At 47.8% G+C, this 22,867-nt stretch overlaps 1 protein-coding gene across 10 annotated transcripts in view; it reads left to right on the top strand.

Moving 5' to 3' along the window:
- KCNQ2 (potassium voltage-gated channel subfamily Q member 2) overlaps positions 1-22,867 on the top strand; it is a 55,470-nt gene that overhangs the window by 14,703 nt on the left and 17,900 nt on the right. For 2 of the 10 annotated variants that reach the window (XM_015881647.3, XM_015881650.3), the window contains exons 2-12: positions 3,468-3,558; positions 4,030-4,156; positions 4,865-5,040; positions 5,672-5,797; positions 7,855-7,965; positions 8,558-8,653; positions 9,506-9,600; positions 12,131-12,160; positions 15,868-15,936; positions 17,839-17,868; positions 22,666-22,719. In XM_015881647.3, coding sequence (XP_015737133.1) covers positions 3,468-3,558; positions 4,030-4,156; positions 4,865-5,040; positions 5,672-5,797; positions 7,855-7,965; positions 8,558-8,653; positions 9,506-9,600; positions 12,131-12,160; positions 15,868-15,936; positions 17,839-17,868; positions 22,666-22,719 — 1,005 coding nt within the window. The remainder of the gene's footprint in view (positions 1-3,467; positions 3,559-4,029; positions 4,157-4,864; positions 5,041-5,671; positions 5,798-7,854; positions 7,966-8,557; positions 8,654-9,505; positions 9,601-12,130; positions 12,161-15,867; positions 15,937-17,838; positions 17,869-22,665; positions 22,720-22,867) is intronic. The other 8 variants (XM_015881651.3, XM_015881656.3, XM_015881652.3 and 5 more) reach the window with 5 other exon arrangements.

Raw genomic sequence — 22,867 nt, 5'->3', positions numbered from 1 at the left:
CCATCCCCAACACATCCCAGCATCCCGCTGCTACTGATCCCATTGGAGCTCCATGTAAATGGATGTGTGGGTTCCAAGGGAGTGTCTTTTGGAATACAGATGAGATTAATAACCTGAAAACATTTATAAGGATTCTGTTATTTACTTTTACCAAAAAGAGAGGGGAAAAAATATACCTTTCACGTTTCAAGTCATTTTAATTCATTATTTGCTTGCTTATTTGTTTATTGGAGTGGGAGCTCACTCATTTCTTCTTCTGCTGCTAATATGAAATGTGGTGGAGATGAAATCTGCATATGGAGCTTTCGTGCCAGAATAAGAAGCTTGCCATGGGTGTTTTAAGTTGGCATAATCTTTCTTTACCAATAGAGTAGTGAGGTGCTGGAACAGGCTGCCTGGAGAGGTTGTGGATGCTCCTGGAGATGTTCAAGGCCAGGTTGGATGGGGCCCTGGGCAGCCTGGTCTAGTATTAGACATAGAGGTTGGTGGCCCTGCCTGAGGTGGTGGGGTTGGAGCTTCATGATCCTCGAGGGTCCCTTCCAACCCAAGCTGTTCTATGAACCTTTGGACAGAAAGCCAAACTTTGGAGGGCTTTGGGTTTGTCAGCGTTAGCAGCAGTCAGATTTGCACAGCTGAGTCTTGGCTGAGCATAAAGGTGGAAGCAATTCAAGAAGTGTCCGTCCCCAGCAGCACTCAGCTGCTGCCAGCTCTGTCCCTGCTGTCACCTGTGGAAGGGATGGAGGTGCAGCAGCACTTGCTGTCCTTTGCATCGTGGCCCAATTTGGTTGCCAGCTTTGCTGTGTGAGGCCCAGCTGCTGTCTGCTTGGGGGGAGGATATTGTCTTCTGCCCAGCTGTAAGCAGAATTGGCATCTTTAATATAAAAATCATTAGATGGGACATAATTAACGTTCCTTATTGCACATTAACATTACCCAGAGTCAGGCTGCAGACATAATTTGCTTTGATTAGATATGTAGCTTTAAAAATTAGATTCATCCCAACCTCTATGCCGTTTATTGGCCTGTTTCCTTTCCCCTTGCTATCCATTATGAGCTGGAGCCCTGTCCTTCACTGTCTGGGTGGATTACATGTAATGAAAGCAGACTCAGCCTCCCAGTGCCTGCATGAGAGAGTGCTTCCCACCTCTGCATGGACATGGCTTGGCTTTCTCCTTCCATTCCATGCAAACAGGGGAGCTGCAGAGCCTTTGGAGCTGTGCAAACCCCAACTCCATGAATCCAGTGGAAAAAATGTTTCATTCTTGAAGCCTACTTCTCAGCCTCCAGAAGGTTTGGGAACCTTGGATTTGAGCAGAGCAGCCATGCATCACTGTGGAGCTATGTTGGTATGCTTGTGAAGTGCCTATATCCTACAGTGGCAGGACCTTTCCTCACCTGCTGACTGTGCATCCCCTGTGGGAAACAGAGCAGAGAGGGATGGGAGCTGCTGCCCTATGGGGTTTTGCCCATGGAGCAGCCCTGGCTCATCCCACACAGCCACAGCTTGCACAGGGCACAAGGAAGATGTTCACCATCAGGCATGTTGGACCATATCTGCATGAAGAGCCTTATCTGTTGGGTAATGCTTTCAGCTCATGTTGAAATGATAAAGTAATGTCTTTCCTTTTTCATTTTTCTTTTCTGCCCTATCAATACATTTCTAATGACAAAGGTAACATTCAGGATTCCTCTTTCTCCTGGCATTCGTCCCTAGCAAGACTCATTGTTTCAGCATGGCTTCGTTCTGGATCCATTTGAGGCATTCACCTTAGTAAACAAGGTGTACATGGCTGCTCTGATGTCAGCACTTTGCTTTCAGCACCTGTCTGAGCATTTTATTGTGATATTCAGTCCCAGAAACACAACCCACGCCCTCCTTCTTCAATCAGAACATGTAGGATTTTCTTTTCCCCCATCCTTTCCCGTGATCTATTTTTTCCCCCCTCTTCTCTTTCTTCTTTCATCGATTATTCATTTGTTTCTCACTCTAACGTGGGTGTATGCACCAAAATCTGGGCCACCCTGGGAGTGGGGCTGCCTGACCCATTTGCAGCTCCCTCTCACTGCACAGCCTGCAAAAGCCTCATAGGGAAGAGTGATGGTGAGTGGGATTGCAAGGGGCAGTTCCTTGCTTTTTTTGGGGTTGTTCCAGGTCCCTGAGTATCAGGAAGAAAGAAATGAGGGGATTGTCCTGAGCTGTTCTGTGCTGAATGGGACTTGCTGTTGGCAAAGCTCAGCCCTTGTGGAGTGGCTCTGAAGTTCCCTTCCCTCCAGCAGACTCAGCACTGCCTGTGGTCAGAATAAATACTGCCAATCCCCCCCACTATATCTGAGCACTGTGACAGTAATGGCCATTGCAAAGCCGCAGGCAGAGCCCTGTGGTGCCTCTCTTTACACAGCACCAAAGAGCTGTACCCAGCAACCCAACCGTGCCTTATAAATATTTGAAAGTCAGTCTGTAGGAATGTGAGACAAAGCCAGACAGATGAATTATTTAATGCTTTGAAAGAATGCAGCTTTTAGTTCCTCACCGTGCTGGCCTACTTCATTGTTTCAGTAAATTGATCTGCAGCAAATTAATTTCCCTCCTTTTGTTTGAGTAAGCAGCAGGAATGGCAGGTTGGTGGGGGTTGCTCCGGCCACAGGCAGGTGCCAGGACACCTCTATGGCTGCAGAGCTGGCATCAAATGTCAGAAGAGAGTGAAGCTGCTGCAGCCCATCAGTCCCTTTGGATTAGCATAGGTGCACCCAATGCTCATGTGGAGAGGATGCTCGGTGGGGACAGTCTCTCTGTGCATTTTATCATAGAATATCCCGAATTGGAAGGGGTCCTATAGGGATCATTGTTTTCACCTCCTGGTTTCACACAGCACCACCCTAAACCCAAATCCCATCTCTGTTAAACCCCCATCTTGGTAATCTGTGGTCAAGGGATGCTGGGAAAGAAGTTGTTGGAATTAAATCTGAAGAGTTGTCAAGTTTTGCTGGCAGTGAGGAGGTAACAAAGGAGCATTTCCATGTTTGTTGGAGCTGACATAACATGGAAGTGATCTCAGAGGCTATTGCAGCCACATGCTGGGAATGGAGGTGTCATGGCACTGGCCAAACTGGGTCTGGTCCAGTGGGTCCTCCAATGTCCTGTTCATAGCATTGGGGTTCTATGTTGCCTTTTGCAGGTTTGGTCTCCTCGCTGTTAGATGTGAGCCTTGTGACTGATGGGCAGAGTGCAGTCCCAGCAGGAACCCAAGTGTGATTGCATGGGCCTGGTGGCCTCATTGCTGTCACTTCTTATCCCCTCATCACCAGTGAGAGGTATCCTTGTAAAGAAGACAGTGTTAAAGCAGCAGCATGGTGAATGCTCCTATGTGTAAATGTCCAAACGTGTGACCGAGTGTGAAAAGCTTTTGCTCTGAAGACTGACATTCTGTCCCGCTGTATTTCTTGTTTTTATTTTTTGTGTTCTATAGTTTTCTACTTGTTTTCTCCTGCCTGGTGCTGTCTGTCTTCTCAACCATCGATGAGTATCAGAACAGCTCTGAAGGGGCCCTTTATATTCTGGTGAGTTGGGATTTGCAAATGAAGTGACCAATATCATATCAAAATAAAGTTAGAAATACACATGCACAAAACCCAGCCAACCCCTAAGATTGGGGGTATTTAACTCAGGCAAGGACCTGAACCATCACCTGTGAGTCAGTGTCTATTGGGACCCACCGTAAGGGTTATCTGTGTAGGGTAAGTAATCTGAGCACAGTATTTGCTCTGATTAAATATTTTAAAACCTTTTTCCTGAACTTTTTCAGTTGTTTTTACTCTTTTTCACTGTCTCATCCCCCACCCAGGAAAGGGAAAACCCAGTGGCAAAGGTCTGAGCATCACTCAAAATAGGGCTTTCTGCCATCTGGTCCCATGGGGCAACTCTGCCTTGTGTAGGAGTGCAAGGTTTAGGCTGTTGGGCTTAGTCTCTAATTCTGGAGCGTGTTCCTCACCACGTTTCCTTCTAGGCTGACAGCGTGTTGTCTCCCCCAGGAAATTGTCACCATCGTGGTGTTTGGGGTGGAGTATTTTGTGCGGATCTGGGCAGCCGGCTGCTGCTGTCGGTACCGGGGCTGGAGAGGAAGGTTGAAATTTGCCCGCAAGCCTTTCTGCGTCATCGGTAAGACCTGCCTCCCATGTGGGGTTTCCCAACCTAAGATGGCTATCGAAGAGCTTGTTGGCACAGTGCTGTGATTTCTTGCCTGCAGTTTGGGGATTGCTCTTCACCTAGAGAAGGGAAGGGAGGAGCTGAGGTCCCTGCCCAACCTCTCCATCAATTTGCCCGCTCTGTGCTTTATTTTGCCTTCCTGGGTGCTGAGGAGCTGCATTGCAAGGGGAAAGTGAGACTGAATTCCAGCTTGTAAAGCACCCCTGTTGGGCAAGGGCCCATCCGAGCACAGTGGGTGCTTTGGGGGTCAGGAGTGGCAGATGAGCCATGCCATGGCCCATGGAGCCTGCTTTCAGGTGTCCAGGAACTAGCGAGGGTCACTCATGGGATTTTAGCGTATTGCACAGAAAATCACTCATAAAAAATTGCGTAGAAAAACAAGGAAGGGGGAAAGTTTAAGGATCCTATCCCATCCCTGGAGGCGCTCAAAGCTATGTCAGATGGGGCCCTGGGCATCCTGACCTTGTGCCTGATTTGGTGGTTGGCAGACCTGTCCATGGCAGGGGGCTGGATGGTCTTTGAGTTCTCTTTCAACCCAAGCCAACCTGTGCTTCTGCGATCCTTGGGATCCTTCTGCTGCCAGTGGCAGTGGGAGTGCCATCCCCTTTGGTGGTGCTCCAGCAGTGCATCTCTAGCTTTCAATGCTCTTTGTTCATGCAGACATCATGGTGCTGATCGCATCCATTGCTGTGCTGGCAGCGGGCTCCCAGGGCAATGTCTTTGCCACCTCAGCGCTCAGGAGCTTGCGCTTCCTTCAGATCCTGCGCATGATCCGCATGGACCGGCGCGGTGGCACCTGGAAGCTGTTGGGCTCCGTGGTCTACGCACACAGCAAGGTGAGCAAGCCTGAAGCAGAGACATGGAGCCACTCTTTTCATTGCCTAGGTTTGGTTTCCCACCCTGAACATCCCCCAGGCTTGGGAGGATAGAGGAGGCACTAGTTCATAACATGCAGAGCTGGAATGCAAGGTCCCATGGAGCCCTCCAGCCAGCAGAAGAGAAAAGGGAGGGACAATGGGATGATTGCATTGTGTTGAACATAATGACCACCCGCACACCATTTCTAGGAGTTAACATTTAGCCAGCAGATTTGGGGGCTCCTGTTTCAGTTCTGTGTGGGCTGGAGAAGTAATTATGTTTTTGTTTCTTTTCCACATCTTTAAATACTGGAGCTGCCACTGCTCCCTTTCCCCTTGCTGAAGCGTTTAAGGTGATGCGTTCTGCAGGGCAGGAGTCACCCTGTGTGTACTACAGGACACCACCAGTATGTGGGCCCATCTCAGATGTCCCCTCTCTGCACTGCATTGAAAATCAGCACTTTTGATCACCAGCCGAAACCCAAAGCCTAAACATGCTCAAATGCAGAGCAAGTTCAGCTCTGAGGCCAACCGCAAGCAAGAGGCTCAGCTTTCGGAGATGTACACCAGGATTTCAATTATTCTATTCTGTCCCTTAATGATCTTGCAGGAGCTGATTACTGCCTGGTATATTGGCTTCCTCTGCCTCATCCTGGCCTCTTTCCTGGTATACTTGGCTGAGAAAGGAGAAAATGAGCACTTTGATACATACGCAGATGCACTCTGGTGGGGTCTGGTAAGTAATTTTCATAGAACAGCTGCTGGTTATTAAAATAAAATGTCCATTAACCCTCCATCTTCTATCACTTATGTGAGGAATCAGCTTACAGACTGCTTAGTTAACATTTTTATTAAATGGCTTCAGGCTATTCCATTTAGCTAGCTTTCTTAAATAAGGTTTGTAGGAGATGCTATGGGATCACATTTCTTGAGCTACCTGGGGCAGCACAGCAAGTGGGAGCTCAGCTGTTGGACTTGGCTCTGTCGTGGCAGATCCAATAAGGGCCCCACGGTCATCACCATGACAAGTATTGCCACCTTTCCATCATTTGCTGTCATACTTGAGCTGTTAAATGCACCTGACTATGTTTCACAACATCGATGCATTCTAAGTACCAGGGAAACTTCAGTGCTGAAAGCGCTCTCTTTGCAAATCTTTGCTGACAAAAGAGGAAAGGGCAATACTTTCAGTTTGCTCTGTGTGTGCGTGGGAATTATTGGATTACTCGATTAACAAAGAGAGAATTAGTGACGTTCTAATCTCCTTGCATTATTGTTTTTCTGCTCTGGCACTGCAGTGCTGGTTTGGCCTTGATTACAAAGCATGTAATGAAAATCCCAGATCTGATCAAATCCCAATAACAGGCTTGGGGAGGAATCAGCTGATCAAGCGGCTCCTTTTCTTCAATAAAGGGAATGAAATGCTGCTAAGGCAGTGAATTGCTTTTCAAGCCCCTTGGTTATGATAGAAAATAAAAACAAAGCCCAATTTGACATAACTAGGAAATAAACAATGGGGGAAAGCTGACAGCCCAGATCAGAGCTCAGCATAGGGAAAGCTACAGGCAGAGCTGTCCCTTCTTGGGCTGGTGAGCCACATGCAGAGCTTCCCACCTCATTCCCTGTTTCAGGATGTGTTGGTGCACCACATGCTGTTGCTCCTGTCCATCTGACAGTGACATTCCAGCCTCATTAAAACGAGCAGATTTTATTGTTGTCCAGCTCACACATCCAGTAGATACGTGCTAAGAAATGAGCAGAACAGATCAGCTGTTGGGATCAGGAGCTTTGTATCCTGATTTCAACTCAGTGGCTCCAAATCCTTGCAGCTGTGTCCATAAATTATAGAAAAAAATATAACCCAAAAACTTTGCGGCGATTAAGGAGTGAATGTTGCTTCAGCTCAGTGTTTCAGCACGGAATAGCCACATAGATGCATTTTACTAAATGCCTTGTCAAAATGGCAGCTAATTGATAGGGCTTTTAACGGGTGCTGTTAAACGGTGCTTTGGGATTCGGCTTCCATTTGATTAAGACGGTTTTGCTTCAGTCTGAAGGCATGAGGTTTCTGACAGCACATCGGTGATGTGGGGACTCCACCATCCCTGGAGACAACGCTGTCCTTGGGGCTGTGGGTCAGGGACCTTGGGCAGAAGTCTCCATGAGGATGTCCCCATCATGCCAGTCTTTTTTGCCCTCTGTTTTTCAGGCTCTCCAAACTCAATTCTTGATGGAGTGCCCATTTGTGAGGTACACGGACTGAAGCAGGAAAAATCACTTTTTTGCTGCAGTTTGAATCTCAAGGGTTCTTTGTTTCCAGAAAATCTCTCAGCTCCTTCCCCAAAACACACACGACAGCTTGCCAGCTTCTCCTGGTGCATTACATTAATACTGAGGAGGGGAAAAATACCTCTAAATTAGGTTGTAGAAAGCAGCCTGTTGGGCTAATGTGCTGTTTTTAAGTAGGAAGGGAGACCAGCTAATAAGTACTGCTGGGAAAATGGGCAATAAACAACAAAAGATCTTTATGTGTACAAATAACCTTGATTTCCTTTGAGATGTGCTGAAGGCAGAATGGCCCCCGAGCTTGTCCGCTTCCCACCATCTGCTCAGGGAATTTTGGTGACATTGTTTTACTTTATTTTATACCATTATGTTTGTACTTATTATGAAGCCTGGTCTATGGGAGGTGTCCCTGTTCGTAGTAGTGGTTGGAGCTGGGTGGTCTTTAAGGTCTCTTCCAACCCAAGCCATGTGATTTCCAGTTGAAAGCTGTGTTTTCTCTTCTCACAGATCACCCTGACCACCATCGGCTATGGGGACAAGTACCCACAGACCTGGAATGGGAGGCTGCTGGCTGCAACCTTCACTCTCATTGGTGTTTCCTTCTTTGCTCTCCCTGCTGTGAGTGTTGGCTGGGCTGGGTGGGCAGTGGGGGGGCTGAGCCTTAGGACCGACCTGTGTCTTCATGTGCCTGAAGAACTCCAATCTTCAACTGCTTGGCTGCTTCTGAGTCAAAAAAAAACCCCTAACAAACAACCAAAATAATAGAGGGGAAACCCCATGTGGACAGCCATGATGCATATGAGCAGACAGGATGGAAAATGCGGATGTAGTTCTTCACAAATAAGATGGAAAATGTTTATTGAAGTGAAACCATATTCCTGCTGTTGTTCCTAGGGGTGGCTGTTCTGTTTCAGTACATCACCCTGCTATCTATTGCAGTGTTGCACGGATCTGATTTTCACCTATAGGGATATTTTGCTGCATGCTTATATGATATAGATGTTTCGTGTTTTATCAGTTGCTTTTACCAAAGCAGCAAGCACCAGCAAAACCCACATTTGAGGCTGCCTTGGTTGAGGGCTCCTTGCTCCTTTACTCATGCATTTGAAGCCAAAATGAGACAGAACAAAGCTCTGGAAGGAAAGCTGGCTGCAGCTTCTCGTAGCTTGTCTAACACCTGCTAACTGCACAATTTCTTTCTTTTCCCCAGGGCATTTTAGGTTCAGGGTTTGCTCTGAAGGTTCAGGAGCAGCATCGACAAAAGCACTTTGAGAAGAGACGCAACCCAGCAGCAGGCCTGATTCAGGTTAGGAGCTGGGAGCCTCTGGGCTGCATCCTATTGATGTTGAGGTCTAAATGGACTTCTAGGAGCAGGGGCAGAGAAAAGCAGTGTTGTGTATCTGAAGTGTGAGACAGCAGCTGGTGGCTGGGCTTGTCTGGGAACAAATGCCAGGAAGGCAGCCATGGGGATGCAGCATATGTGAAAGGCAGTCTGGGGGAAAAAAGGAACAAAACTCAGCCCAGCACAGTGAGACAAATACACTGGGACAGTCTGTTTCACCAATTATATATATATTTTTTTTCAAAGAGAATATTTATATTGATGCAAAGTTACAATTGGGAGCATTTTCTTCATGCTAACAGATGTCTGCACAGAAGGCTGGCCTTGGCGGGTAGCTTGGAGACCTGCAGTTAGAGTGGTTTTATGCTCCCTTCCTTCCAAATTTTGTAGCTCCCCAATGCTGTGAGTGCCTGGTGCCTGCAGCATCTTTAGCCGTGATCAGTGGCATCATGGTAGCACCCCTAGTGTGTCATATGCCATATGGATCATTGGCATCATGGTAGCGCCCCGAATGTGTCATGTGTCAGATGGATCTTTGGCACTATGGTCACACCCCAAATGTATCACATGCTGAATGGATTGGTGGCATCATGGTAGCACCCCAAATGTGTCACATGTCAAGTGGTTGGTTGGCGCTGTGGTCACACCCCAAATGTGTCACATGCCAAATGAGTCGATGGCATCGTGGTAGCGCCCCAAATCTGTCACATATCAAGGAGAAGGCAAAATGTCAGACCCACAGATAGCAGAGAATTGGTCTTGGTAGAGGTTTATGAAACCAAGCCTGCATCTCCATCCCACCCTGTCTCTTCCCAGGCTGCATGGAGGTTCTATGCCACCAACCTGTCCCGCACAGACCTGCACTCTACGTGGCAATACTATGAGCGCACCGTCACCGTCCCCATGTACAGGTACCTCCTCCTTTCGCTGCCCGCCTCATGGTGCCAATGTCTCCATGTTTGTTACCTGGATGTAGAGTTTTATTGTTCATTTCAGTTTTTATTCATTTAAACTTTTCATTTATTTAAGTTAATATATATATATATTTCCACATATTTTAAGAACCAGAATATGTCTTTTCTTTTCAAAGTTTATTTGCTTTTGCTATGTTTCATTTTTTGTGTTTCTTTTGGCCTCAATTTTAATTTCCCTGTTATTTTTTTTCTTTTTGTTTCTTCTCATCTCTGTGTGTATGTACGTGCTGCTCTTTTCACCTTTATTTCTCCACGCCCGGGGTAGTTGCGTTGTGTTGTGACAGTGCCGTGCCCAGGTGTGAAGACTCCAAGCTGCCCTGGACCTAGGTAAATGCTGCCTTGCCCTGTGTGCAGCAATTCATGCTGCTCCATTGGGCTCTAATGGTCCTTCTACCTTTCAGCACTCTTCTTTCCCTCTGGGCTGCCCTGGCACTGTCCCCAGGTGCATTTGGCCTTGGTTCTGATTTCCTTTTCCTCTTCCCTTTTCTTCTTCACCTTTATGTTTCCTTCCTGAGTAGTGCTGTGCATTCCTCTCTGATGTGTTTTGAGACTGCCCACATCTCTCTAGATGGTGTTGGTTGGATATTCCTGCAGCTTTGAGGGTTTCTGGGGGCACGACGGGGCTCCTTGTGCTCCCCCTCCTTGTGGTGCAGAGCTGTTGTCCAGCTCTGGGTTGTGCCAATGCTGATGCAAAATCCCTCTGTGTTTTCTGTGTTACTGGTACCTTTTAGCCATTTGAATGCATTTCCCAGGGCAAGCATTAGTCCATGTTTGAAGTGTTAGCCAGCGTGTTAATCCATCTTAGAAGCCTGTTGGATCTCACGTTGTCATGGTCAGTAAGTTGTCATTGGATTCATTCCCAGTGTGTGCCTGATCGGTTGTTTGTTCCCTAAAGATATTTATGAACTGACATCAAGATTTTGCTTTAAGAAAAAAAAAAGCCAAAACAAAACAACAGCAACTCAATGGAACAGAACCAAACTGTTTCCCAATAGCATTAAAACCCACTCATCCAACTCTCTCTGTCCCACCTCTGCATTGGTTGGGACCAGCTGCCGAGGGGATAAGGACCTGGCCCAAAGCCCTCTGCAAAGTGCACAACGCTGACGTTGGCTTCAGTGGGCTTGGTCAAGGTTATACTGCTCTTGGAAATCCCGAACTTAGCATGCAGCCAGACATACAGGGGCACCCTTTGACATGAGGATGAGAGCATCCAGCACATTCTCATGCACGGGGCTCTATGCTCTCTCAGCTTCACCCTAAAACTCCAATTGCTGTTTATGCACAGGCAACCTGATCATCACCTGGGAGGTGAGCCCTGATGGCCTCAGCTCTTTGGTTGTTTTTTACCAAGCAAGTGGTGAATGTCTTTTTGAATCTGGTTTGGATGTGTTCAACTGAAATCTTTCAAAGTATTTGTCCCCTAATTTAAAAAGGGGGTAACTGTATGTTCTGGCTGCCGCTTCCATCTCTCACTGCCCATCTACCCTTTCTACCCACTTCTCCAAGCCAGCTGGCATGCACCAGCAGCTGCAGCCTGAGCCCAATGCTGTGGTGTTGGCTGCTGCATGCAGCTGAGCTGCACGCTGTGGTTGGGAACTGGGTAGGGGGACACAGCATCCCCTCTGCCAGAGGTGATCTGCAGTCACTGCTGCCTTAGCACCTTTTCTGCTCAACACTGGGTTGCGTGTTCCTCCTAGCAGGAGCCCCATGACTTGAGCTCACGTCTTTTCTCAAGGCACCTTTGCAAAGAGGGGCTGTTTGGTGGGGAAAATTAGTAGCCATGACTTGGAGGAGCATGTATGTGCCCAGAGCATCACTCAGAGCACCACAGGAGAGCTGGTTTCTCTCTTCTGGGGAAAATAGGGTGGGCTCTGAGAGCATCTCAGCTTGGATATTGAAATTCAAAATGTGGTAAAGCAAATCTGCAATGTACATCCGGCTCCTCTATGAAAAACAAAACCAATATAAAACGAACAAACAAAACAATGGCAACAAAAACCCCCAAATCTCTCTGTTATCACTCAAGGGAACAGAATATTATTCTCTGTTATGTTCGCATATTTGCGCTAGAAAAAACAGTTACTGAAATGCCACATTTCAGTAGACATTGGAGCTCCTTGGAGTCATCCTTCTGGCCCAAGGAGCCCCTGGCTGATGCCACTGAGGGCTGTAGATTCCTCCCTGAAGATCTCTCAGAACCCTCCCATGTTTTCCCTGCTCCGTGGTGCCCAGTTTGCTTTGGGAGCGAGGTGCCAGCAGCCTGTCTCCTGGGTGGCAGTGGTGCAAGGAGCAGGGAGTGAGCTCAGCCCACACTGGCGCTCACCCCCAGCGCCTGCTCCCAGAGCGCACTTGGTTCATGTGCTAATTTTCTTTGTTCTGTTTCTTTTCTCCCTCCCTCCATTTATTTATTTATTTTCCTTTCTCTTATCCCTTTGGTTTTCTTTGGTGAAAACTCTTGAAAAAGCACGCAAACGCAAACGTACGGTGCCTCCAGGTATGACGTGCATGTGACTCCGAACCGTGTGTCATGTCACTCCTTGTTCTTCGTTTGGGACTGTAACATGTAAAAGCCTTTAACTAAAAACCAACCCCAGAAAGCTCTGAAGATCAGTTTTTATTTCAAAGGAATGAGCAAAAGCCCAAACCAGACCGCCCATCTCGCTGCCTGCCAACTAACTCCATGTGCCTCCATATGTGTTTTAGCTATTGGTTTGCACAAGTGTTGGGAAACTGTCCACCAAAAGGATGATTTAAGGAAGGGGAGAGAGTGTGCTTGATAAGCTTGCTTTATTAACGATGATTTCTTGATGGTCTTACCAACCTCCTCTAAATCATACAACTCTTAACAAGAATACCTCTCCATTCATGCTTCCATTTCTCCTCTCCCACCACTCATGTGCTGCCCTTTCCCCATCCCTCTTTTCCCATCCATCAGTGTATCTGTTATCTCAGTGCTGTAGGAGCTGTGCCCCCTGGGTATCACTGAGCCTGCTGCCTTTGCTGGTGTGAGCGGTGTTGGTGGCACTATGGGATACATCAGTGGTAGTGCAGAATAAAATTGCAGCAGTAGCTGTGCCTGTTTTTTAAGGATAATGGGATATCAAATGCAGTGTGCTAAGCCAAAGTGATCGCTCAGGATTTCCTCCAGTAATTCAGTGTGATGCTTGGAAAAGGAGTGTCCCATCTCAGCAGGGTAATTATGTTTTGGGTTTTTTTTTTCCCTTCTGTAACTGACTTGGTGCCAAGCAGTTATTAGTCCCAGTTGTTCCTTTAGAGAACTGACCTTTCAGTCCAGTCAAACAGACATGTATGTGACTGGGGTGAGATTTATTACCAACAATATTATCTCAGGTTCTGCAGAAGAGAGCAGGCTTTCAGATGATGGATATGTTTTATATGAGGTGGGTACCTGAAGGGGCAGTAAAGTCAGTATTTGAAGATGTGGAATTAATGGCTTACATTTGGAGACTGTGGGCCCAGCTCCGTTCTTAGCACAGTTTAAATCCTCACTCGGTGCATTAACACAGATGTGGTTTAGTGTTCGATTTGCAAACCTGGTTCCAGCTATCACAGATGCAAGTTTTGCTGCCTTACTAAATCACACTTACCACTTTGTGTGGTTAATTTACAGCAAATTGCATCTGTGATTGGAAGCATGTGATTGAGTGCACATTAGTGTTGTGCGGGGCAGCAGCCTGCTTTAAGAACTGGGCATTTTTCTACTGCTGGATGTGAAATAAGAACAAGATGCTTCCACTCCAGCTCTTATCATATTTCATAAGTCTCATAAATATTCCCTGTTATGAGGAATGACTTAAACTTGCGGCAAAGTCTGTGGTGAGCGTGATAACCAGTTCCTTGTAGAACTCCAGCACAGCATGGAGACTCATTTTAGTCATCATCACGGTATTCATCTCCTCATCACCCCCTCCCTCATTGTTCTTACTTGGGCTGTTCAAACAAATCATCACCATCTGTGTGTATGTGTGTGTGTGCTCCTGTGCTCTGTTGTGTGATGCTGCCCTCCTTCCTCGTGCTGTGGGGTCTCAGTGATGTCCTGGCTGGAGGCATGATGTCCCCACTGTCCCCAGATGCTTGAATGTTATCTGTGCTACCAGGGAAAGCAATTGGACCTTCCCTTTGGCTTGGGGAATGGAGTTGGTGTGGTGTTTCTATATGTGGTCCTGGGAGGTGATGGGTTGCAGCTGGGTGTTCTGGTGGTGGTACAGGCTGTGTGTGCTCCTGGGGTGTGCCGACCTCATCCAGTTCCCCTTCACCAAGACACACTTCCTTTGTTAACCAAGTGACATGAGGACCTGGAGGAGAGAGAGAAAAGCACACAGAGCCCTGAGGCAGCAGGCTTCCCTTTGAGGTTCAGGTGAAGTGTTGCAATGCAGAGCGGTTTTGCAGACTGCTTTTGTAAGGGCAGGTTGGGCTGAACAGTCAGTTCAGATCACATTTGGGGTCTATATGGGGCTGAGTAGATGCCCATTTTTATTAACCTTCTTTTCAGCACAGCATTCTTTTCTCCACCACATGTGCACCGTGCCCACACCTACTGCAGCAGCAGTGAATCCCTGTGGTTGCTTATGTCAGCATCTCTGCTGACCCACTAGGTTGTCACCTTCAGCTCTATGCAGACTATGGGCTGATGCAAGGGGGAGCGGTCCTCCTGAGACCATGAATCCTTCCATTTAGTTAACAGGGACCCCAAATCCTTCCATTCAATGAGCTCATGAAGTCTTCAGCTTTGTGACTTGCATCAGAACCTGATCCTGGCTGGAGAAATTGGGGTTGTTGCCTTGTGGAGCTCTTTGAAGAGGAGACCTCCATAAAGGAGGAGGAGTTGGACTCTCTGATCCTTATGAGTCCCTTCCAACTTGGCATATTCTATGATTCTAAAGAATAGTTGTGTGCTCAGCATTAAGTGCTGAATACACTTTTTATTTCTCAATACACTTTGTGCTTGATTTTATGTACCTCCTTCTCTTGTCTTGGCATCAATCTGCAAATGCTGTGGTGGGTTTGCACGGAGGTGACAGCCCAGCACTTGCACACTGCTCCAGTGCACCAAGGTCAGCCTCCTCCTGACACTTCAAATGAGGAAGATCATTAATTCATCTGCTCAGGATATGCTCTCCTCTGGTTGGAAGTGAGCAGAGCTGCACTGCGGAGCAGAGCCAAATTTTTCAGCCCTATTTTTACTCTTTCCTCCCTCCTTAAGACTGAAACATCTTTTGATTGCCTCAGTTTTGTGAACGCTGAGGCTGTTCTGCTGATCAGCCATGCTTTTGAGTATGGGATTTGTGCATGCAGAGGAAAGGCTCTTCCAGTTGATCTTCGTTTCAGGTAGAGGGAAACTGTGAACCTATTGTTCTCTTAATGGATTAAAATCTGTCAACAGCCCTATTCCTTCCCCTTTCATTCCAGTCCTCAGCTGCAGTTTGGGTTAGTTTGAGCAGATTCTGCTTCTATCAAAGCCCCTCTGGCTCCTTTCCCAGTATGTATGAATAGAGACCCCTCCTGGAGCTGTACCTCTATGGGCTATGGCCCCATTCTTGTTTGCACTCTGTAGCACAGCCCTTCAGCAATATGTGCTGGTGGCCCATAACAGAGTTTACAGCAAGCTATGGGGTAAGCCTGAGAAAGAAAGGAAAGCCTTGGTTCCTGTCTGATCCAGAAGGCCATCATACAGGGCTATGCCTCTTCTGGGGGCAAAATCATCTGCAGGCAGTAGGGAACCTGGGAATCTCCTCCCAGCAATGCTCTGCCTTTCTTACCTCATTGCCTCCTGCACCCTGCAGACTGCTCCCTGTATACATCTCACACATCCTGAGAGCTGCAGAGCTGAGTTTCCCCATTTGTCTTCAACACAGGAGCATCTCTCCACCTGACACCCAGCAAACCTCCTGCCACAACAACCCTGTGCTGCCCAGAGATGCTGCCAGGCTCTGATGGTCAGGAGTGCAGTGAAACAAACAATTTCTCTCTCTCTTGCTGTCCCAATCTTTTCCCACCACCCTGCTATAAGTCATTTTGGGAGCAGCAGGTGACCCCCCCCTCCTGCCCCAGCTGTCCCCATTGCAGTCAGTGGCACTGAGCTAAGGTGAAAGGAGGGGACAACAGGCAAAGCTTCCAGGAGAGGAGGCTTTGGGGTCAGCTCTGCCCGAATGTTAACACTCTTTTTTTCTCTCCCTGTAGACTCATCCCACCTTTGAACCAGCTGGAGCTCCTGAGGAACCTGAAGAGCAAATCGGGACTAACATTCAGGTCAGCAGCAGAGTTAGGAGAGCTTGGAAAGCTCATACTTTACTGCATATTTTTCTTGTTTCTTTTTTTCTTCCCCCCATTCCTGCCTTTTGCGTGTCGGCAACCTTGAAGATGTGAGAGGTGTTGGCAGCTGATCCTTACGGGTTGCTCAGCGATCTCCTTCTCGCCCCTCTTCCATGCTGCCCATGCATTTCTTCAGCCTAATTTGTCTCTGGAGTAATGTTACAGCACTTGGCTGAAAACGCAAAGTGGTACTTTCAGAGGGTCAGCTCAAGGTGGTGTTCCTGGTTTGCCTCTGACCTTCCTGTTCCTCACCGCCCCTAGAGGATGCTCAGGCCCACGATGTGCTAATTCATTCCCTACCCTCCATCTTTCCCTGAGAGCAGGCAGGATTTAGTGGTGAGAAAAAGCAAAAGGATGCTCCCTTGGTCTCTTCCCCCTGATTGAGGCACCATGTCCCAGATACCCATAGCTCCATAAACAGGTTACAAAAATCACAGTTCCTGCTGAGCACAGTACATGGCAGTGGTGGGCCAGACTCGCAGCGTTGCTCTGAGCATCCTGCTGTATGGAAACCATCTTGCTCAGCATGGTGCTGCTTATCCTCTGGGTGAGGCTATCAGTCAGCCAGAAGCACCACCTCACACCTGCTAAATTTGTTCTGGTGAGATAGCAATGATAGCAGTGATCACCCCAGAAGGTCAGGCATCCTGCAGCTTCAGTCTGTGCTCAGGAGGGGTCATTTCATTTATTTCAAGCAAGACAGGCCACCCTGTTTTGTGATGGGGCAGTGCAGAGCCCTGGGGATAGAGAGGAGATGCTGAGCTGGTGAGTGGTGGATTGGACAGCACCTATCTGGGCTGTGACCCTGCAGAGCACAGGGGTCTGGAGACCCATGGGTGGGTCAGGCTGCAGATTGAGTGTGAGTGTGTGAGGCTGGGGTTGGGCTGAGCACAGAGCAGGGGCCTGAAGGTGTTTTTTTAGTCTCTTCAACCCAATTTGCCTGCCCCAACCCTCAACAGCCTGCTGGTCCTTGGTGCCAGTGGATGCAGATCTTTACACTGCTGACATTCACTGTCTGCTCACTCTCTTCTGGAGCTGCGTGAGTGAGGTTGTTCTTTCAGCCTGGTGTGAAGAAGGTGTGAATAGCTGAAGGCAGGACAAAGTTTTTCCTCATCGCTGCAGGGAAGTGCCACCAAGTTGTTGGTCAGTAAAAGGGAGACTTCTTTAGTGTGCCCATAGGTTGGCTTGTGATGTTATACCTGTGCTTTTGCAGGTGTTCGCCTCACTTTGTCCTCAAGGTCCGTGGTTTTTTCAGTGCAGCCAAGTGCTTTGGGATCTCAGTGGGAAACTGTATGCAATAACCGTGGTCCCCACTCCATCCACAGAGCCTTTGCCAATGGCAGAAAGGATGGCTGAGGTGGAGGACCTGGGGCAGAGATCTGTACCCCATCCCAGTCTTTTCCCACTGTCCAGGAGGGAAAGGCAGGTACCCCAGGCTCACAGGAGACACTTCAATCTTTCCCTGTGTGCAGAAATCACTCGGGGAGGTGCATTTCCAAAGGAAGGAGCTGCTCTCTGAGTGCACTGAAGTCCTCCTGTGCTCACCCACATCACACGGCCCTGGGGTGTCTGAGTCATGCATAGGCACAAGGATGGGTTGGGGTCAGGTCTTCAGCCCTGTGCGTTCTATGTGTCTTCTCTGAGGTTGTGTGAGTCTCCAGTGATCTCCTGTCCAGGACAGAAACTCCAGGAATTAATGACTCCTTTCCCTCTCTTCTGTCCACAACTTCCACTTAGTTGTACTGTTTGGTATTGTCTTTTCGTTATGTTTTAACAGTGAAGCAGCAACATCTGTTGCCACCTGACACCATGCTAATGTACTATTGCTTCTGTTTAAAGGAAAGAGCAGCAGCCCGAACCATCGCCAAGGTCTGTATCACTGCCAACACTCCATCCCCATGCATTACCCGTAGATCTCTGTGTGTGTGTGTGTATGTGTGTGTACCATGTTGTGGCACCATCGAGGGAAGCATCCTAGGTATTAACGTGCTTTTTCTGTGCTGTGGCAGTCCAATGTATCTATGTGTAATGCTGGACCTTAAATCATCTCTTCCTTGCAGTCTGCCTGGGTGGCTATGAGGATAGTGAGGCTGTGTAGGGCAGAGGGACAGAGGTGGGTAGGGCTGTAGACCTTAATTTGGGGTGACAGCAGGGCTTTGGTTGATGCTGCTTTTTTTTCCTTTCGTTGCTGGAGTTGTAGCTGGAATGGTGTAAGAGGGGTTTGAGGTGTGCCAATGGTGGTTGTTGCTTTGTCTGTGTCACCACCATCCAACATGGAGGTGAGTTTGAGCACAAAGCCATCGCCGTGTCACCAAGGTGGCATCTCCCAGGCATGGAAGGGCTCTCTGACACGACACTGAGCTGCATGGCAGAAACAGCCCAGCCCTGCCTCGCCCTCTGAGTGATGCCCAGTCCCTGCCCTGCTTCCCTTTGCGTGCAGAGCGTGCTCTGCTGGGTGCCCTCTGGACATGGTGAGCACCTTCCAAGGCCAGCCAAAAATCCGACCTGATGAGAAATTTCTATCACTTCGTATGTCCCAGGGAAGACAGTGGGGCTGGTGTTTGGGATGCTTTGGGGAGACTTTTTGTCCTTCTCCAACTACTGAATTCTGGGAATTTTTTCCCTTAGTTCTTACAGTGGTAATTTTGGGACTGAATCTCCACATTTATTTCTTTATTTTCTGAAGGAGCAGGATGTGAAACTGATGATCTGTGGAGATCATCTGCTTGGCTTTCAGGTCTTCCATCCCGTATCTCAAAACTTAGCTTAAATATTGGGGAATGCATTTGAGTAGTATGACTAGAGCCTGGCATTTTGCAGATGGAACTTTCTGCTCTGCCTTTTAGCTTATCAGAGGCCAGAAACTAATTTTCTCCTAGCACAAAATCCAACCAAAGATGATGTCTGTGCAGATACAGTGCCAACTAAAGGAAGGAAATTTCATCCTTCCTTCCTTTATCCCCCCCCCTGCTTCTCTTTTTTGTTTTCTGACTTTCATTTGAGCTTTTTTCCTTGCAAGCAGAACCTCCACAGCACTCCATCCACTCCCTGCCAAATAAATCAAATCACCAAGATCATGTTTCAACGAGCCAGAAGTTCTCTTTTTTTTCCTATTCAGGGTCCCAGTTGGTGCAGTGAGGACAAAGGCAGCCTCCATTCAACTTGATTAAAGCAGGGAGCAGATCAAGGCTTGAAATTTGGCCACCTGCCCTTGGTATTGGGGACTGCATTGTCACAAGAAATCCCTGCTCAACCCCTACAGTTCCATAGCTGGAGAACTGTGAGGACCACTGTCCTTCATATGGTCCCAGGTACTGGTTTTCCTTCTGCAGGCATCTCTGTCCTCTTGCTGCCCTCTCACCAATTAGCACAATAAGTTAAATGATAGAGTATTTCTTCACAGTGGTTGAAGGTTTTTTTCTTGTTCAATTTCTTCAGTGCTTTCTTAACCTTATGTCACAGAAGGAAGTGAACGTGTCCTTTCACTGTCCTTATTGAAAGTATTTCTTACTATACGTGGTTCCTTCATCAGGGTCATTTCCGAATGTTGTTTTCTTGTTCCCATGCCCAGTGCAGTGTGTTATTGCTTTTCCATGGAAGATGCTAAACCTTGAGCATCAAACCTAAAGCTGAGGGTCTATGGCTGCCATATATGTGACAGTGGAGGACTTTGCATATTGCTCAGTTCAGTTGCCAGGGCAGAATCAAAGCTCTTTCCATCTCTGTTCTATTAGGACAATACCAATTCTAACTGCTTCCCCTTTTCCTTCTGATAACGTCTCAGACCTCAGGAAGGCATTTTGCACAGAAGTCCCTGTATTCAGGTGACCCCAAATTAGCTATTTCCCAAATAAAAATCTCTGGGGCTTTCACAGTGACATCCCAAATCTCCCACCTGCTTTGATTTCCAGCAGTCCCACTAATTCTTGGTGTGTCATCCTGTCCTTACAGGAGTAATTTCAGCTCCTCTGCCATTCCACCCAATGGTGTATCTCCAACTCTGCTTTGTCGTGACTTTGAGAACTCCCTGGCTAAGTCACTTCTAGCAGACCCCAGCACTGATCTGTTACTGCTTTGGCAAGTGAAGCATTTTCCCATTTCCATTGAAGTAACGAAGTGTCCAACCTCCCATCTGGACACAGCTGGATCTTCTTCCTATTGCAGCTCTTTGTAGGAGTGGCTGATTTCCTATATCCATAACCAGTAGAGTACCAGGACATCCATACTTACAGCAAGTAGCACAGAAATGGCTTTTTTGCTGTGTTGCATCTTCCAGCATTTGAAATCGGAGTGGAGATGCTGACCCAGCTTGTGGGAATGTGCTGTGCAGGGCTGGCCAGCCCATGGGGTCTCACAGTTTTGCCCTTTGCTCCCCAGTGCTGCTGTGGCTGTGCTGATTTCTGTTGAGATGGCACTGGGAGAGTGGCAGCCTGAGCTGGAGGGGGGTGAGGGGATGTGAACAGGTTAGCTAGTCGGGGACCTGGGGTCGCCTGGAGTGATTCTGGTGGCCTTTGGTTGGGTCTTGGTACACAGTGGAATAGTCATCAGGGAGACAGGTTATGATCTTTCTCTGTCATCTCTGTTTTGTTCTTCACCATGAGCTTTTCTCCGTCCATCTCTGAGCACAGGGCAGCCAAGTGCTGACCTGCTGCAGGGGACAGGAGCTCAGCTCCCATGGCACAGAGTTGGACTGCCAGGAACAGAACAGATGCTGACCTTTTGCTACATGCCATGGGCTCCTTTGCCCTTTTTATTTTCCTCCCTTTTAAAAACAAAACAAAACTGCTTACGGAGCCTCCTCCATTGAGAGTTGCTTCAGGCTCTGCACCAATGGCACCTCTGAGTCTGCAGGGTCTGGGTCACAAATCCAAGCCCTCCAGTGCTATGCAAGGAGGAATTTGATTACTCCTTTGATAGTCAGGTTGAAAATTCACTGTTGATTTTGTCATCTGACTGTAACGTTCAAAAGGCAGATGGGTGGTTAGTCGGGGCTGCAGAGGCTTTTGTGAAAGAGGTGTGCTCCAGATGGTTTGGGTACACATCTGAAAGCATCTATGACCGGATTTGTTGGGCAAGAAATTCAAGATGAATGAACAGGATGGTCATTTATAATCTGTTGATATTAGAGAAAAAGAAACAGAAGGATTCCAGGGAGCTGAGAAGCTGAAAGTCAGATTACTTTGTCCAGCATGAGTTAAGTTCTGTAGGCAATGAGAGGAACCTCTTTCAAAGGTTGTCCTCAGTGGTAGTTTGTCCCCAGCCCCAATGAACTCAGCAAGATCTTGGCCATCGTATTGAGTGAACGCTGCACTGGACCACTCTGTAATGTGTATGTATATCTGTGCGTATATCTCTCTATATCAATGTATGTATGTGTCTGTCTGAGATGCACACTACATCCATAGCTCTGCTTAGGGCTATGGTTCAGGCTTTAGGACGCACTAGAGGATGCTTTTGGTTGACTCAGGGGACCCCTGCTCTTGCCAACCTGGGGTTGCTGACTTTAACCCATTAAAGCGGCATCAGAAACTCATGCTGGGACCGACAGTAATCTGGAAATAATCAGTTGCCTTTCAGGGAGCGGATTATTTGCACAGAAGGGACCGCATCTTTCTATAGGGACCCCGAGGCTCTGCATGCTCAGCGCCCCACAGCCGTGCCGCGATGCTCAGCCCCTGGTGGCACCACCACTCCATGGGGACATGGTGACTCATTGCGAGTGTCCTGGGAATGTGGGATCCTATTGCCAACCCTTAGCAAGGAGAGGGCTGAGCTCGCGCGGGATGTGGGAGGAATTCCAGCACGTCCCTTCTGTGCCCACTGCTGAGATCAAGGCTGATGTGAGTGTGGGGCTTCGTGCCCTTCCCTCCCTCAGCCTGCCCATGAGCTCAGCCAGGGCATCAGCTTTGGCTGTGTGCAGGGCCACCTCGTCACCCTGCCGCAGACAGAGGGCTGCTCCATGGCATGAATATCCCCACAGCGGTGGGGGGGAATCAGTGGGCAGCACTGGGATGGGTCCACGGAGCCAGGAGTTCCCCAGAAGTGATAAGGGACATCCAAGAAGTGGGGCAAAACACAGTGCTGAGTGCTGATGTTCGGATGCTTTCTGATAAGGGACTGCACCGCCCTCTGTTTTAATCTGTGTCCTTTTTTTAATGCCAGGCTTAACCTTATACTATTAGCTGTATGAGAAGTGCAAATAATTCACAGACTAATTAGTGCTCTTGGTGATACATATATATAAAAGAAACAAATGTATTCAAACCTTTCAGATGTTGTTGGGGAGAATCAGTTAAATTTTTGGCTCTCCAAACTTTAGATAATCAAAGTATGGTATTTTTTTAAAAGCCTATTTAGGGGAAGAAGAGAGTGCTTTTTGTTTCCAATGCACTTGAAAAAGATCTCCCTGTAGGATTAATTCAATTGCAGATGAACCGTTGCCACCAATCCAATGCAGAGTGTGTCATCTGATAATGGCATTTATTGACCACAGCAAGACATATTTCAGAAATGCCCTTGATTTTTTTAATTCAATGCTCAAACGTAACAATCCTGTCATGGACCTGGCCCTCACATCACCTGTCTTTAAACCCAGAGTCAGTAATCAAAAGTTTCCTGTCTGGCATTTGCTTCTAGGTCTAATTTTTACTCTCCCCTCATTTCCAGTAAAAGCAAACCGTGCAGGGAGTCACTATGCGGATGCTGCTCAGGAAACTCTAGGTACCACGGGAAATGCGTCGCACGGAACTAATCAAAAGCTGCACGGCTCATTCTCCCTCTACCCTGCTACCACCCGTTCTGATCACTTCTCTGCTTAATAGAGGTACTAGATGAGTAAAATAAGGTGGAGGAGCCTCCCCGTTGCTCA

This window comes from Coturnix japonica, chromosome 19, assembly GCF_054131305.1.
Source record: "Coturnix japonica strain WE chromosome 19, WE-NBRP24, whole genome shotgun sequence".
Classification (NCBI taxonomy): Eukaryota; Metazoa; Chordata; class Aves; order Galliformes; family Phasianidae; genus Coturnix; species Coturnix japonica.
The sequence above is the reverse complement of the archived record's forward strand: the minus strand, read 5'-3'. Positions and strand labels throughout refer to the sequence as shown.